The following is an 18,267-nucleotide window of genomic DNA, read 5'->3' on the forward strand; positions in this document are numbered from 1 at the left end:
CAAATAAAATTTATTGTTCAATTTAAATATTCTGTAACATTTTTCAGGCGTTGAAAGACTATGGAATAGTTCTCCTCCTTGGCAGCCACAAAAAATTGAATTTGAAGGTGTTCGTTAATCGTGGTCTGTTATATTTGAAGATGGATGACCATCAGAATGCACTAAAGGTCAGCAGAATAAATAAGACGACCAAGGACTTTCAGCAAGTAAAGAATGATAAATGTTTGGTGCACTGTTGGAGAACATAGATTCATACAGTTTCCAAACGGTAATTTTGTGTTTGTCAGCCATGTGAAGACAAAAAACATAACACATCAGCTCTGGCCCTTCCAACAGACAGTACATAATTTACATAGGTTTGTAGAAGATAATGATAATTGCTAGTAATGGAGGGTATGGGGTCCACGGTGGTAGGTATAGAGGCATGAGAGGCCATGGGTCAGCATAAATTGGGTATGGGAAATGTGGGGTTTGAGGGGCTGAGGGCAAAGTGGCTAGATTTTGTAGAATTCTTTCTCTTACAGCACTCCTCTACATTTGGCAGCCCAAAAGGCTGATTCTGAACTGTTTCTAGGGCCGCTCAGTCTGATTCCCATTGACATCAGCCCTCCACACCCAGCATCAAAAATCTGACTGACTGCCTGGGGTCCTTTCTCCCAAGCTGGTTTTGTAGGTCTACACTCCTGAGACAGGAGTGAGAATTAAAAGACCATAAAATATAGGAGCAAAATTAGGCCATTTGACCCATCAAATCTGTGCCACCATTCAATCATCACAGATATGTTTCTCAGACGAATTCTCCTGCCTTCTCCCTATAATTTCTTAGAATTACAGAATCACACAGTGCAGAAACAGGCCATACAGCCCAACAAGTTCATATTGACCCTCTGAAGAGCATACCATCAAACCCATTCTCTTACCCTATCCCTGTAACCCTGCATTTCCAACCTTGGTAATCCACCAAACCTACACATCCCTGGACACTATGGGCAATTTAGTATGGCCAATCCACCTAACTTGCACATCTTTGGACTATGGGAGGAAACTGGAGCACACAGCAGAAACCTATGCAGACACAGGGAGAACATTTAAACTCCAAAAAGACAATCACCTGAGTGTGGAATCAAACCTGGCTCCCTTTACTGCAAGGCAGCAGTGCTAACTACTGAGCCACCGTGCTACCCTAACCCTTGACCCCCTTACCAATCAATCAAGAACTTTTCTTTGTCCTGAGCACACTCATTCACTTGGCCTCCACGGCCCTCTGTGGCACTGAGTCCCACAGATTAACCACCCTCTGTGTCAGTTCTCATCTCAGTTCTAAAAGGTTATCCCTTCATTCTGTGTCCTCAGACCCTAGTCTGTCTTACTAGTGGAAACATTTTCTCCACGTCCACTCTATCCGGGCCTCTCAGTATTCTGTAGGTTTCAGCTAGAGACCCGGTGCTCTTTCTAAGCTCCATTGAGTACAGAACCAGAGTCCTTAACCACTGTTCATATGACAAGCCCTTCATCCCCAGGTTCATCCTAGTAAACCTCCTCTGGACCACCTCAAAGGCCACTATAACCTTCCTTAGCTACAGGGCCCAAAACTCCTCACAATATTCTAAGCGCAGTTTGACCAGACTCAGCAGAATATCTCTGCTCTTGTATTCTGGCCCCCTTCAAATGAATGTTAAAATTGAATTTGCTTTCCTAACTGCCAGCTGAACCTGCATGTTACCCTGAAGAGAATCCTGAACTAGGATTCCCACCTGGAAACCAATATCCATTTTAAGCCCGCCTCCTCCACCCATCTTGCTGCAAAAATGCCATTCCCTATTCCAAATTCCTTTGCCTCTGCTGCATTTGTTCCCAGGATGAGGCATTTCACTCCCAAACATCTCAGTTGACCTTGTTTTTCAAGGACTGCAAATTCCCCCTCTCAGTGGTCGAGAACACCCTTGACCGTGTCTTCTGCATTTCCCACAACTCATCCCTCACACCCCCTCCCCGCAATAACAACCAAAACAGAATCCCCCATGCCCTCCTATACCACCCCACCAACCTCCGGATCCAACTCATCATCCTCCGACACTTCTGCCATCTGCAGTCCGACCCCACCAAAGACATTTTTCCCTCCCCACCCTTATCTGCTTTCTGGAGGGATGACTGTCTCCGTGAGTCCCTTGTCCACTCCACACTCCCCTCCAGCCCCACCACCCTGACACTTTTCCCTGCAACCACAGGAAGTGCTACACCTGCCCCTACACCTCCTCCCTTATGCCCATCCCAGGCCCCAAGAAGACTTTGCACATCAAGCAGATGTTCACCTGCACATCTGCTAATGTGGCAAACTGTATCCGCTGTTCCCGTTGTGGCCTCCTCTACATTGGAGAAACAAAGCGGAGGCCTGGGAACCGCTTTGCAGAACACCTACGCACTAAGCAACTCAGATGACATGTCCATCCTGGGCCTCATGCAGTGCCACAACGTTGCCACCCAAAGTTTGCAGGAACAGCACCTCATATTTCACTTGGGAACCCTGCAGCCCAATGGTATCAATGTGGACTTCACAAGCTTCAAAATCTACCCTCCCCCTACCACATCCCAAAACTAGTCCAGCTTGTCCCTGCCTCCCTAAACTGTCCTTCCTCCCACCTATCCCCTCCTCCCACCTCAAACCCCACCTCCATCTCCTACCTACTAGCGTCATCCCGCCCACTTGACCTGTCCGTCTCCCTGGACTGACCTATCCCATCCCTAACTCCCCACCTACACTCACCTTTATGGCTCCATCCCCACATCTTTGACCCGTCTGTCTCCTCTCCATCTCTCTTCTCCTCTATACATCTTCTATCTGCCTCCCTCTCTCTCTCTATTTATTTCAGAACCCCCTTCCCCTCCCCCATTTTTGAAGAAGGGTCGAGGTCTGAAACATCAGCTTTCCTGCTCCTCTGATGCTGCTTGGCCTGCTGTGTTCATCCCGCTCTGCACCTTGTTATCTCTGTTTTCCCAAGTCCCTTTGTGCTTCAGATTTCTTAAGTCTTCCCTCATTTTGAAAATAGTCTACACCTCTATTCTTCCTATCTAGTGTATAACGTCATGTTTTCCCATATTGTATTCCATCCACCACATCTTTTCCCAGTATCCTGGCCTGCCCAAGTCCTTCTACAGCTTCCCTTGCTTCCTCAGCATTACCTGTCCCTCATCTATGTTTGTCATTTGCAAACTTCGCACAATACCCTCAGTTCTGTCATACAGTTTGCTAATCAATAACATGATAATTGTGGTCCCAAAACTGACCCCTGCAAAACTCCATTAAGTCAGCAACAGCCATCCTGCAAAAGGCCCCTTTATCCCCACTCTCTTCCTTTTCCCAGTCCTCTGTCCATGCAAGTACCTTGCCCCTAACACCATAAGCTCTTATCTAATTCAGCAGCCTCCTGTGCAGCACCTTGTAAAAGGCATTCTGGAAATCCAACTATATCCACTGGCTCTCCTTTGACTAAGATAACAAAGTGTGGAGCTGGATGAACGCAGCAGGCCAAGCAGCATCTAGGCCCAAAACATCAACTTTCCTGCTCCTAAGATGCTGCTTGGCCTGCTGTGTTCATCCAGCTCCATGCTTTGTTATCTCGGATTCTCCAGCATCTGCAGTTCCCATTATCTCCTTTGACTAACCTGCTTGTTCCCTCCTCAAAGAATTCTAATAGATTTATCAGGCATGCCCCCTTTAGACAAAGCCATGCTGACTTAGCCCTGTGTTATCCTGTACTTTCAAGTTCTGCACATTCTTATCCCAATAATGGACTCTAAAATCTTACCACTGAGGTCAGGCTAACTAGCCAATTGATTCCTGTCTTCTGCCTCCTTCCTTTGTTAAACAAAAATGTTATACTAGCCATTTTCCAGTCCTCTAGAACTGCCCCTGATTTCAGTAATTCCTGAAAGGTCACACCATCGATGCTTCCACCGTCACCTTCAGAACCCAAGTGTAGTCCATCTGGCCTGGGTCATTTATCCACCGACAGACCTTTCAGTTTCCCCAGTACCTTCTCCTTGCTGTTGGCTAGTACACTGACCTCTGCCCCCCCCGACTCTGTCAAAGTTCTGGCATGCTACTGGTGTCTTCCAATGTGAAAAGGAATGCAACATGTTTATTCAGTCCCTCTGCCATTTCTCCATTCCCCATTACTGCTTCTCCAGCCTCATTTTCCAGTGGTCCAATGTCCACCCTTGCTGCTTTGTTACCTTTTAGATATATAAAAAACAAACTTCTCCCACCTTATTGCTTTTTTAAACTTTCCAATCCTCTGGCTTCCTACCAATCTTCATCACATTGTCTGTTTTTTTCCCTGCCGTTATGCTGTCCCTGACTTCCCTTGGTTGCCTATGGTTGCCTCATTCTCCCCCTAGTATGTATCTTCTTCCTTGGCAAGAATTTTTGCTGTGTGTCCCAAATTACCGCCAGAATTTCCTGTCATTGCTTCTCTACTGCTTTCCCTGCTAGGCTGTCCTTCCAACTAACTTTGGCCAGCACCTCCCTCAAATCTGAGATAACAAGGTGTAGAGCTGGATGAACACAGCAGGCCAAGCAGCATCAGAGGAGCAGAAAGGCTGATGTTTCAGGCCTAGACCCTTCTTCAGAAATGGGAGAGATCCACTGAGGATTTTTCCAGAGGGAGGAGGGTAACTTCTTCAGGGTAGGCGTCCTTAGAAGAGGCTTTGCAGTCGGGTTAAAATTGTTTCAGAGATAGCAGGAACTGCAGATGCTGGAGAATCTGAGATAACAAGGTATAGAGCTGGATGAACACAGCAAGCCAAGCAGCATCGGGGAGCAGGAAGGCTGATGTTTCGGGCATAGACCCTTCTTCAGAAATGACCATTTAATTTACCTTAATTCTCCAATGCAATGAAGCAAAATATTAAGAATATCAATAAATCTTTGGTTTATAAGACCCAATCTGCAATTATTTAACTATGAAAATAGGCCTAGCAATTTGAATTCTAAGCGTCTAATCTTGTAAATATTACATGGTATGTGTATGCCATCTTGGTACACCATGAAGATGCTATATCTGAAAAATGGGATTACATTTTCTATATAGCTAGATATCAGGACAGTTTAGTAGTGCAAGCTTCTATCAGTTGTTGTGTTCAAAATAATCAGGTCTGCGTGCGGCCTGGTCAGTGATCCTGAAATAATTTGTTGGAAGTTACCTGCACCTAAGGCCTGAAATGTCACTCCTATGCAGACCCACAAACCCAACTCAGTGGATAGTCAGGTCTTTGGTGCTTGGGGTGAAGGGCAGATCTTATTGGTAGCCAGGTCCAACAGCCCCGGAAACAATTTAGAGCATCATATCACACCAGCCAATTACCCCCACCTACCATCCTTTGCACTTACAGTCTCCATGCCAATCCACCTACAATCTACTGTGGCAGACCACAGGACCCACACTGATAGGAAATTAAATAAAGTTCTTACTGTATACTGATTGACTGTTTAAGGAAGAACATTTATTGATAAAACAAATCCTCATTCCCTACATATATCCTGCTTCTAATACTTAATCATTTTTAAAAATAAAAACAAGCAGTTGTATTCATAGCTCTGGATTGAAGACTTTTTAACAACTTGGAGCTGTTAATCAAATGGAAAACGTAAATGCAAACCTCCCGTGATGATGCTAGGTTGTGAAGTCAGTAATGCAGTATAAATCCTAGGTTTGGCCTCAAGCTTATGTCAACTGAGTAAACAGCAATCACGTTTGCTTTAAATTGAAGGCAGCCAATTTATTTTATTTTAAACTCTTAAGTGCTTTAAATGTCTTGATAACTTGGCAGATTGCAATTATTTATGTTGCTTACATCTGTTCATATCTACATTTTGCGAGTGCACAGGATACTTCACCTCTCCTTAAAATATCCCTGGATCTCTGAAGGTCCCTTCCCTTTTACAAAAGGTATCTTACCTCCGCAAAGAACTCCAGTAAGTTAGAATCTTATTTAGTTTAAAGCCACAAGTCATGTTTAGGATATCTTGCTTGTGAAAATTGTATTTGACTGGAGATAGCTGCACTTCTACACGCACACTAAAGCAAAATACAGTGGTTGCTGCAGATCTGGCAGCATCTATGGAGAAAGGAGGGGTGATCTTTTTGAATCCACTATGACTCTTAAGGACCCTTACATATGTGTTTTTTTCTGTCAAGGGGTGTATGAAAATTACAATCCACCCTTCTTTCTCTCCCATGCCCCTAACACCAATGGAAATGGTGGATGCTTGGTTTTGGCTGGTCTTCCACAATAACGGTTTTGAGTAAGGTACGGACCCACTGCTTCATTGTGAAAATTCATACCAGAGTTGTAATAAAACGGCTGGAAGGGGAAACAGTCTGTGCGTGTTCCTGAAGACCACTTTCAGTTGTCACTTGTCTCCTTTCACATGCCTTCATGAATTAGAAGTAATCCTGTTACATTTCTGATTTACCTCATCCATCCCTCTCAATTTCCTCTCCCTCAATGGCTTCTCGATGCCTATCTCAGACTGGTGCTGGAAATTTACATCATTTTCTATCATAAGCTGGCTGAACCTGAAGTTCAATTATTTAATTTAAATGAAGCTGAAGGCTGGTTTAGAGCATGCCTCAGTGACCTAGAAGGCTGACACTATTTAATTGCAGTTCACAGGCCTGGCACTGCAGTGTTCTGTAGAGATTTTGATAATAAGAATAATTACTCGCATTTTATAGCACCTTTGCTATAGACAGAACAACCAACAAGCTTTGCAAAGGTGCAATCAAACACAAATGGATGGTAATATCACAAAGCATACAAATGTTTTAATTTAGATATCTTTTCTTTATTTTCTTGTGAACCCTGTTAACACAGGGCAGAAGCTTGGAATTATGAATTGAAATAGCACTGAGATGACCTAGGAAGAATAATCTGACTATTACAAGAGATCTATTGAGAACCAACTTGGTGTTTGAATATGTTTAGAGATCTGTCATTTGTCTTTAGGATTGATATCCTATATGGAGGAAAGCTGTTGAAAAATGCTAATTAGTATTGTTGTGAATGGGGAGTTTAAATTTTGGGCTATCTCCTTTATTTTAAGGAGAAATTAATACTGTAGAGAATCATGCAATGTGTGATCTATCCAATAACAAACCTGTGTGGTTTTGTTATCATGAAGACTGGGGTTCTAGCTTGTATGTTATTGAAACACAGGTGCCATTTAGTTACTACACCAAATGCTGAGAAAATCCTATACACTGATTGAAGAAAAAGAAAGTGGAACAGAAAGGATAGTGTTTAAGTGTTCTCTCAAGTGTAAACATATGTAATCACATCAAGACAAAACTTGGTTATGTTATGTAGTTTGGCATATTAATGGATAAGCAACTAATATTTATTTAATGATTTGAATTTAATTTTTTTCAGTAAAAATGTTAAAACTTTGTTGCTTTAATTTCTTTGTTGGAATTTCTAATAATCAGTTCCAACAAAGTTTGTAACAATATTTTTATATGGATATCAGTAATTCCATGGTATTTGTAATCGATGAATAATTGTAATTGATGAATAGATGAACAAGTAAAAGCAAGTCCATAAATTTTGTCCAATTTAAGCAACAGACTGCCAACAGCCCATTTTAATGAGGAGTTATCCTTTGGTTATAGTTTGTATTCAGCCATTTGGCGAACACTAGTTAATGTTTTGGACTTTTCACTTGCAGGACTTTAAAGCAGCAATTGTAGAAGAACCAGAAAATGCTTACATTCATCATGCTGTAGCAATCTGCTGTCATAAGTAAGTCATAGGAGGAAAAAAAGCTTACTTTAAACAGCTATTTGTGACATTTCTCTGACATTTCCAAAGAAATAGTATGAGATTGAGACAACCCACTCTAATTTAAGGAAAATGGAATTTAGTTAACCTTGTAGTATGTAGCAAGAACGTGAAAATCAGTTTGCCCCCCTACAACAACAAAGAAAATACTTCCTCTACTGGCTGAATATTGGTCAAGGACAGAATGTCTTGCCCATTTTGTTGATTTGCTTACATTCTGTAACATGGCCATTCAGAGGGCTGGACCTTAAAAAGGATAAATCCTCAAAGAAGCCAGTTTGTAGAAGGAAAATTATTCATTTCAAGTTCATTCTCTAACTCTTCCCAAATATAGAAACCTCATTCCCACTAATTCAGTTATGTAACTCAGCCAAACCACATTGATGGCCTCATTAATTTTATGTTTAATATAGCTACAGGATAAAATATAATTTGATTTAAATCCTATTCAAGGAACATTAGGCATTTTGTATCTAACAAATGGCAGAATTATTGAACATGTTGAAAGGTGAAAAGGCCCTTAATGTAATCAAATTGTGTTTACTGTCTTTAGCTCTCACCAGAGATGCAACTGAAGGCAGGGTTGGGGAGTTTCAGGGGTTGTGGAGTAGAAACAGAAATATCAGCAAGTTTCAGAGATAGTAGGAACTGCAGATGCTGGAGAATCTGAGATAACAAGGTGCAGAGCTGGATGAACACAGCAGGCCAAACATTATCAGAGGAGCAGGAAAGCTGATGTTTTGGGCCTAGGCCCTTCAGAGAAACAAAAAAATTCTGATTTTTCTGAAGAAGGGTCAGGCCCAAATCAACATCTTTCTGCAGTTCTGATGCTGCTTGGCCTGCTGTGTTCATCCAGCTCTACACCTTGTTGTCTCTAATATGAGCACGTTATTGGTTTCCCAACACCATTCTAGATTGGTCTGCTTTAATAAGGTGGAGTTGGTGATGGCGTTGATCTGCAGTCCACTCTGATTAATTAGGTAGGCCAATTGACAAGATTGATGAGCATGTGAAGGGGGATGTTCTGATTTTCATGGGAGTGCACAATATCATTGGATAGAAAACCGAGTGGATATACTTGGATGCATTAATTAGTTAGAGCTGATCCTTCTGATGCCAGACTAGACATTTGCCTCACTGCTGGGACAACAGACAGTCCCCTAAAGGGAAACAGCCAGGAGCTCAAGTACAAGTTGGTCATGAGATCTTAATGTGGCAAGACTGGCAGACCCTGCGGATGGAGTAGGGGCCAGGATTGAAATAACAGGGGGAGAAGGATAATCATGAAGAATTAAGCCATGCCTGGAGAACAGGACCTCAAATTGGTGTAGAATACCATTGGGTTTCTCAAGTCGTGACTCCGCTGACTGGATTGATTGGCTGTTGCCTTGCGAATGCCTCACACATTGTGATGACATTCTATGCACTCCATAACATGGTCCTTCAAAGTGGGCTGGACCTTGAAGAGGATGAGTCCCTTAAAAGGTGATAGTTTACTGGAGGAAAAGGATGAGAAAGCCATCGAAGAGGAGGATGAGTAAAAGGAGATGGAGAGTGAAAATTCAGAACATACAGGCAGTCTGCCTGCACAGGGTGGCGGCCAGACTATACCCAGGACTCAAGGATCTGGTCAGGGTGCAGTAAACATCAGGGTTATCAGACACAGGATATTGAGTGATTCCTTCTGACTCTCAAGGAATGGCATAATGCTGCCACTGACAACACTTCCACTGAAATTGGGGAGCAGCCTGGAGCATGCAAATGTCTTATTGACATTAAGGATACACATCTACTCAACGATTTCACAACTGTTAACAAAGCCTTGCTGTCCATGGTCATTTTGTGTATCTTTCCATATTAACAGAGGGAAGCTCACAGACCTGATTTCAAACGTTAGTATTAACATGTTATTGAAAGAAAAACTACTGAAAACAGTGCAGAATTACAGAAAGACACTCTAGTGATCAACCTGACAACCTCCATACATAAGAGGTAGAAGCAGCTTTCCCCACTTGTCTCTTCTTGTGGCTGAGATGCAATAGTCCGCACCACAGAGCTGCCAATGATAGCATCTCATTGCAGGCATAGCTGCTGCCATTTGGCCCTACTGCATAGGTAGTCCTTCAGTAGAGGGGCCAATGAAGCTGAGGATGATAATGGAGCTGGGAATACATATTCATGGACTGTGAAATGCTGGGAGACTTGGACTATTTGGACATTCTTAGGCTGGATAAAAGTTTTTTTAGTATGTGATTTCTTAGAATTTGAACTCAACAGTTTAATGTGTGCTGCAAGTCACCTCCTTAGTTCTGAAAATAAAGTAACTTTGGAGAAATAGCCAAACAAAACTTTCAAGAGGGTAAGAGATAGCATTTTTGGCTTGATTACTGAAAAACAAAACTGGCTTTGAGAGAATTAGAGGCCCGTATACTAATGGTTACCATGCAACTTTTTTCACATTTAAGCATTCTACAGATCCTGGAGTCAGTAAGGAAAACAGCCCAGAGAAACAAGACTCTCGCTTGAAAGCTTGTTCCCACTGGAAATCCATGTGAAGCTGATAGAGATTCCAAATCCAGTATTTTAGTCAACCTGGTAGGACCTAAAGTATTGGACTGTGACCAAATCTGAGACTTCAATCCAAGTTGGTTAGAATCAGAGCTAGACATCTATCATCAACATACAGTGGCAGTGATTCAGCTTTGTTGGATGTGATGTGATTAGATAGGATGTGATGGACCTTCTACCTTTTCTTTAATCTGGACCCTTGGCACACTCAGATGATTTTTCTCTTTTATTTGTGAGAAGAGAGTTAAAAGTCTAAAGTCATCTTTGTAGAACTGTTGGAGATGAAATATGAATAATTTGCATAATTAACAACAGAGCACAACCACATAATTATGCCTAGGCAGTAAAATAAAAATCTACCCCCATAACCAATAAAAAATGGTATAAAACTTTGATCAATAATTTGTATCATATTAACTGAAAAATTTTTAATTAAATTATTCTGTCTTTTGGAAGGAATAAAGAGTTAAGGTGCCACTGCTACTCAACATGGACAATTTATCAAGGTGGACCATTATGTATAGATAACAGAATGTAAAAGATTACAAAGAATGAACAAATGTTTTATTCTGTGAATTGTGTTTAAGACTTCACTATTTAGAGGACGCTGTAAACAGTTTCAGTCAAGCATTGAAATTGGACCCATTTTTTGTGGATGCGTATAATGGACGTGGGAATGTGTACATGGATTTTGGTAACACAGCTGGAATAAAGCAAGCACAAAAAGACTTTGTGCAAGCACTTCATTTAAATCCCAAATGTGTGAAATCGAGACTCAACTTAGGATACAACTTTCAGGTAAGGAGGTTCCCTGTGATTTATTATTTAAGTATTAAAATTCCAAAGTTGGATTTAGAAAACATTTTCTAGAACTACATAATTTACATTTACAAAGCATCTTTGGATATTTTTTGGAGAGGCGTGAAGAAAAGTATAGATGTTGAATGAAGATAGGAGATATTAGGAAGAGTCAACAAAATGTTAATCAAAGTGGTGAACTTTAAAAGGAGAATGTTAAAGTGAAAGAGAAGCCCCAAATGTAGAACAAAGAAGGAATTCTACAGTGTGAATTTTAAGAGTCCTAAGGTAAAAACATGGGATGCTTTTAGAAAGATTGTAGCTGGGAGGAAGGTTACAGAGATTCTGATGAGGTTGCTTTTAAACCCTCCTGTTGAAGTAAAGCTTTACTCAACGTTTCCAGATTATGAACATTCAAAAGATTTGATGTATTCTGTTTCACACAACAATGATCATTACTTTGGTGAAAGCAAATGAATTAAAAATTGCAACATCCTAAAAGATATCTTCAGGACTTTGATACCCAAGATAAAGGATTTGCTGAACCAAATGTAAATTGCTAAGAAAAACATTGATTCGCACTGCAGCTTTAACCAACTCAGTTTTGCATTGGTAGATGATCTAAAATTAGAAGTTATAACTTGCAACTTATAATTCCACTTCTAGATGTAAATGCAATTTTAAAATACCCCAGCTCTAAATAAACACTCAAAATATATCACAAATATCAATTGAAAATCAAGGATTTTTGTTTTTAAAATGATGATTCCCTTTAATGAAATTATGACTTTCCCCTTTCAGGTTCTGGGAAGATTTCAGAAAGCATGGAATCAGTTTTCAATTACAATTGATATTGATCCAATGTTTCATGATGCTTATGAAGGTCGTGCAGTAGTTAATCTACAAATGCTGAATACCTTTGCAGCATTTCAGGATATCAATGCTGCATTGAAGGTAGGCACAAGAATATTTCTTGAAAATTTGAAGGCACACATCTCCATATTGTATTAAATTGTTGGAATCTATTGAGGAAGTCTTAACAAAATGCACTTTAGAAAAGCACAGTATAATTAGAGTAAGTCAGCATGATTTTATGTAAAGGAAATCCTGTTCAAGTGTTGTAGCTATTACTGCTAATTATTAGTACATAAGATAAATCATGTGGAATAAATTTGCATTGTGAAATAAGCTGTCTTATTTCTTACAGATCTGTAAATCTGCAAAGCTGTTTACGAACCGTGGAGTGATCAGCCAGTTCATGGGCGATCTACCCAATGCCATGAGAGACTATCAGAAAGCTATATCTCTCGATCCCACCTATTCACTCGCTTATTTTAATGCAGCCAACCTTTACTTTTACAACAGACAATTTACACAGGTACTGCACTTTTCCCCCACAACATTTAAAACTTATAAACTTCAATGTATTAAATCCACTTCGCAACTACTGTACTGTGTAATGTTGATCTCTATTCCCACTATTGGTTTAAATCAATTCCAATATAGATTAAAATACACAATTATGTATTTCTGAATGAACTATTTTACTGTAATAGCAAAAAAACACATTGTGAAGCAAAACAATATGGATAGTTGCAGCATAGGACTGAGGGATCAAAAGAACGTCCAAGTGTAAATTGTAGTTTGAGTCATTACTAGTTGGTAAGGAAAATTACACAAGTAGATAACTGCTTGCGTTGCCATTTTTTTTTAAAAAAGGCATCTAATTAGTGAAATCCTACATCCTCATTTTAGCTTAACAAGCATCTCTTAATCATACATGCATTCATTTTGAGTCTAGTTTTCAAACGTGTAAAGCATAATCCATATCTAATGGATATGAATCCAGAGAGTCGCATCCACTATAGCAACTTGAATAGGATCAGATGGATTTAACATCTCTGAAAATTACCAGGCATCAAACTGATTTTATCTGTCTTGTGAAAGGTTATTAATCTCAATTTGGATTTTAAATTTAAAAGGGACTGCCAACAACTTTGAAAAGGAAGGGCTTGTAATTTATCTACTTGTACCTCTCATCAAAGGAAAAATAGTCTTTTTGCATCCTTTGCGGCCAGCAAAATATGTTAACTACTGAACTACAACTAACTTCTAATATCTAACTATAACCCAATACCTTGTATTATTCTATTGTATAATAAATGCAATAATTCCAATGGGGCATCATTCATTGCCTTTTCCAACAATCTCATGTTCATGATATCAAAAAAAGTGTTAACACCAGTAAACAGAACACTTTCCTATTTTAGGAATCCTGAACTGGTACTGGGTATCTACAAGTCAAGTGAGGCCTAGGCATAGTCCATTATTTTAATAATAGAATTAACTGAAAATACAAAGATGCATCTGCCATGTCTTTTCAAATGTCTGCACTTGTGCACAATTAGTCAACTTCTACAATTAGCTCATGCTTAGTGGCTTCTTCAATGTTGGTTAGCTGGCGAATCGTCCATTCTTTTATCCGAATTTTCTGGAAGATAGTTAAGGAGAAATGTTTTACACTCAGTCCCATGAAATTTTAAAAGCCTCTGCAAAAGAGCTGTTGCATAACTAAGCAAACTGGACATTGATTAAGAATCCTATTTGTTTAGCATTAGTGACAGTAACTGTTGAATGCATCATGAGCATACAAGATGTTTCTTTCTCTATTATGAACTTTTGTTTAATATTCATTTCCACTGACCTAAGTTCAGAGACACAGCCAAATTGTTGGAATAATTTAAACCTGAAGAAAAATTGAGCCAAGTTATGAATTTGTGCCAGTGTCAAGGGCTTTTATTTTTAGTAAAAAAGTGAACTATTTTCAGAGTTGAGATGAGCAATTATGAAGACCTCCAGATTAGCATTCAGGCCAGTTACAAAAAGCACATTTACGTAAAACGTTACTAAGAGTCAATGTGTTCAGCAAATCTCCCACAGATCATGTTGCATGTTAATTAGATTTAAAAATCAAATCTTGCATGAACAATTTAAAAAAAAACTCTAAACATACCTGTTCAATAGGGATTTTTTTCTTCCTATATCTTTTCTTTACGCTAATAGATTTCCCAAGATAACTTGAGTCTCTCTTAGGAGATTTCGGAGAAAGTGACTTGGATTGGTCTTTAAGAATTTCTTCAGTATTATTCCTACTAAGCCGTTTGAGAGATCTTGGTATTGTTTGGCCATCTTCAACATCAATTTCTTTAGCTGTAGAGTCATCCATGACATCTGTAGTACTGGATTTGTGAATCTGTTCAGTTTCTGACAAAGCCACATTTTGTTGGCTTTCTTCAAGGATTGTTGAGAGATTTGCTCCTTTAGAATATGTAGATTTGCTTGACGTAACTATATTCCCTGATTTTGTTCCTATTTTATAATTGCCATTGTTTATAATTCCAGGCTTCTGAGTATTCTCAGGACTTGAAGGCGAGTCTTCAAAACTTTCATAATTGGGGTTTACAAATTTAGATATGGGAGAGATGGATGGTATTCCAGATTTGAACAAGACTGATTGACAAAGCATCCTCTGTGTTTCAAAGCTGTCATATTCTATTCTAGATACCTCTATAGTCTTTCCCACTAAGTTATCTCTGTTTAAATAGGAGAGTTCAGGAGTGCTACATTTCACAGAGGATGAAAGTCCAGTTGTCAATAGCTCCACATTTATAAAAGGCGTTTCTTCTTCGGACATATTGTTGATCACTAAGGGCAGAGCAGAAAACAGTTGGTTTAAACAGGGAAGTAAAACACATGGGCTTGAATTTCCAGATCCCCTAAAGTATGGCTCATTCTTTTGGGGAAAATACTGCAAACTCTCCTGCTCTTACTCTGTGCCATCAGGTATGTTAGAAGGATTTACAGGCTGACACCTAACCTATTTGGTAATATAATAAACACACTTTGCATAACCAACAAGTCTGGATGGGAATTAAACCTGGAGTTTCTGGCTCAGAGATAGAAATGTTCCCATTGCTCCACAACAGCTCCTATTATCTTCATTCCATTAAACGGCACCAATGATGATTGCCTTTTCAAACAATAAAACCAAAGTTTTATTCAGAGATAATAGGAACTGCAGATGCTAGAGAATCTGAGATAACAAAGTGTAGAGCTGGATGAACACAGCAGGCCAAGCAGCACCTTAGGAGCACAAAAGCTGACGTTTCGGGCCTGGACCCTTCATCAGAAAAGGGGGAGGGGGGAGAGGGAGAGGGTTCTGAAGTAAATAGGGAGAGGGGTGAGGCGGAGCGAAGATGGATAGAGGAGAAGATAGGTGGAGAGGAGACAGAGAAGTTAAAGAGGTGAGGATGGAGCCAGTAGAGCATGAGTTTAGTTGGGGAGGTAGGGGAGAGGATAGGTCAGTCCAGGGAGGACGGACAGGTCAAGGGGTGGGATTAGGTTAGTGGGAAGGAAATGGAGGTGCGGCTTGAGGTGTGAGGATGGGATAGGTGAGAGGAAGAACAGATTAGGTAGGCGGGGATGAGCTGGGCTGGTTTTGGGATGCAGTGGGGGCAGGGGAGACCTACCCTCCTTTGATCTCTTCATCTCCAACTGCCGTCGAGACGTCAATCACCTCAACCTCTCCACCCCTTTCACCCACTCCAACCTCTCCCCTGCAGAACGCGCAGCCCTCCGCTCCAATCCCAACCTCGCCATAAAACCTGTGGACAAGGGAGGCGCAGTTGTAATATTGCACACTGACCTCTACATCGCTGAGGCCAGACGCCAACTCTCCGACACCACCTCCTACTGCCTCCTGAATCATGACCCCATCCCGAGCACCAAACCTTCATCTCCCAAACCATCCACAACCTCATCACCTCAGATGACCTCCTACCCACAGCCTCCAACCTCATTGTTCCCAACCCCGGACCGCCCGCTTCTATCTTCTTCCCAAAATTCACAAACCTGCCTGCCCTGGTTGACCCATTGTCTCCACCTGCTCCTGCCCCACCGAACTCATCTCCACCTGTCTGGATTCCATTTTCTCCCCCTTGGTCCAGGCCTCCCTACCTATGTCCGTGGCACCACCCACGCCCTCCACCTTCTCTAGAACTTCCAATTCCCTAGTCCCCAATACCTCATTTTTACTATGGATGTCTAGTTCCGATACACCCACCCACTTGACCTGTCAGTCCTCTCCGGACTGACCTATCCCCTCCCTACCTTCCCACCTACACTCACCTCTCCTGGCTCCATGCCCACCTCTTTAACTTGTCTGTCTCTTCTCCACCTATCTTCTCCTCTATCCATCTTTGATCCACCTCCCCCTCTCTCCCTATTTAGTTCAGAACCCTCTCCCCCTCCCCCATTTCTGATGAAAAGTTTTATTCAGAACCTCACAATGACAGCTAGTCAGTTCTTTAATACATTCTTTGATCTGTTAGGATCAAATTGTCTGCATTGTTATAAGTTGTGGAAAACAACCGTACATCAATAAATGCATAATGGTAAGTTTTCATGACAATGCCAAGAAACCAGTACTGTAACTGCTGGATCAGATTTTTTAAAAAATCTCCTCACCGGATACAAGCAGCTTTTTAAAGTTTTAAAATGCTAGGGATTTAAATAGCTTCACAGTCCTACAGATCTTTGCCACTCTTCAGTTTAAATATTTTTGTCACTCTCTGACTGTAGCTTGAAGGGCTTTTCTGCTGCAAAACAGCGCATAAAGGTCCAGCAGGTTTCCCTCATGTGTGAATCACATCTTGCCATGACTAGTTAATATGGGAATTGATTGATCCACAAAGTATCTACAACTCTCAAAAATCTATGCCAAAAATTAGAACTAAATAAAACAAATTCACTGTAATTTTTCACAAATCAATCTGTATAACAAAACTCAATGCTTCTAACCCTTCACATTACACTAGTTTCTTTTGAGAAGAAACTTGCTTTCTATTCCCTCAGGACATATGAGCTTTGCTGGGTTTGTGGCCATCCCCAGTTGGTTTTGATAAGGTAGTAGTGAGCTGCCTTCTTGAACTGCTGTAATCCATTTGATGTACATAGATCAACAATGTTGTTGGGGAAAAATGTTGATACTCACTCCCCGTAGAATGATGGCACATTTCAAAATGAGATGCTGATGTCTTGTAGAAGAATGTGCAGATGGTAGTATTCTCACATGTCTGGGATCTTGATCACGTAGACCAATGGGCTGAGGAGTGGCAAATGAATTTAGGTAAATGTGAGATGCTGCATTTTGGACAGGCAAATAGGAGCAGGACTTATACACTTAATGATTAGGTCCTGGGGCGTGTTGCTGAACAAAGAGACCTTGGAGGTGTAGGTTCATAGTTCCTTGAAAGTGGAGTCACAGGTAGATATCATAGTGAAGAATGCACATCTGCCAATGTGGTATACTGCATCCACTGTACCCGGTGTGGCTTCCTCTACATTGGGGAAACCAAGCGGAGGCTTGGAGACAGCTTTGCAGAACACCTCCGCTCAGTTCGCAACAAACTACTGCACCTCCCAGTCGCAAACCATTTCCACTCCCCCTCCCATTCTTTAGATGACATGTCCATCATGGGCCTCCTGCAGTGCCACAATGATGCCACCCGAAGGTTGCAGGAACAGCAACTCATATTCCGCCTGGGAACCCTGCAGCCTAATGGTATCAATGTGGACTTCACCAGTTTCAAAATCTCCCCTTCCCCAACTGCATCCCTAAACCAGCCCAGTTCGTCCCCTCCCCCCACTGCACCACACAACCAGCCCAGCCCTTCCCCTCCACCACTGCATCCCAAAACCAGTCCAACCTGTCTCCGCCTCCCTAACCTGTTCTTCCTCTCACCCATCCCTTCCTCCCACCCCAAGCCACACCCCCATCTACCTACTAACCTCATCCCACCTCCTTGACCTGTCCGTCTTCCCTGGACTGACCTATCCCCTCCCTACCTCCCCACCTATACTCTCCTCTCCACCTATCTTCTTTTCTCCCCATCTTCGGTCCGCCTCCCCCTCTCTCCCTATTTATTCCAGAACCCTCACCCCATCCCCCTCTCTGATGAAGGGTCTAGGCCCGAAACGTCAGCTTTTGTGCTCCTGAGATGC

General features: G+C 41.3%; 1 protein-coding gene across 4 annotated transcripts in view; it reads left to right on the forward strand.

The window, feature by feature from the left end:
• Nucleotides 1-18,267, forward strand: part of ttc6 (tetratricopeptide repeat domain 6) — a 219,341-nt gene that overhangs the window by 174,574 nt on the left and 26,500 nt on the right. For all 4 annotated transcript variants that reach the window (XM_048537047.2, XM_059649195.1, XM_059649196.1 and 1 more), the window contains 5 exons: nt 48-167; nt 7,727-7,800; nt 10,995-11,205; nt 12,007-12,159; nt 12,413-12,583. In XM_048537047.2, the coding sequence (XP_048393004.2) occupies nt 48-167; nt 7,727-7,800; nt 10,995-11,205; nt 12,007-12,159; nt 12,413-12,583 (729 nt within the window). The remainder of the gene's footprint in view (nt 1-47; nt 168-7,726; nt 7,801-10,994; nt 11,206-12,006; nt 12,160-12,412; nt 12,584-18,267) is intronic.

Source organism: Stegostoma tigrinum, chromosome 10, assembly GCF_030684315.1.
Source record: "Stegostoma tigrinum isolate sSteTig4 chromosome 10, sSteTig4.hap1, whole genome shotgun sequence".
NCBI lineage: Eukaryota > Metazoa > Chordata > Chondrichthyes > Orectolobiformes > Stegostomatidae > Stegostoma > Stegostoma tigrinum.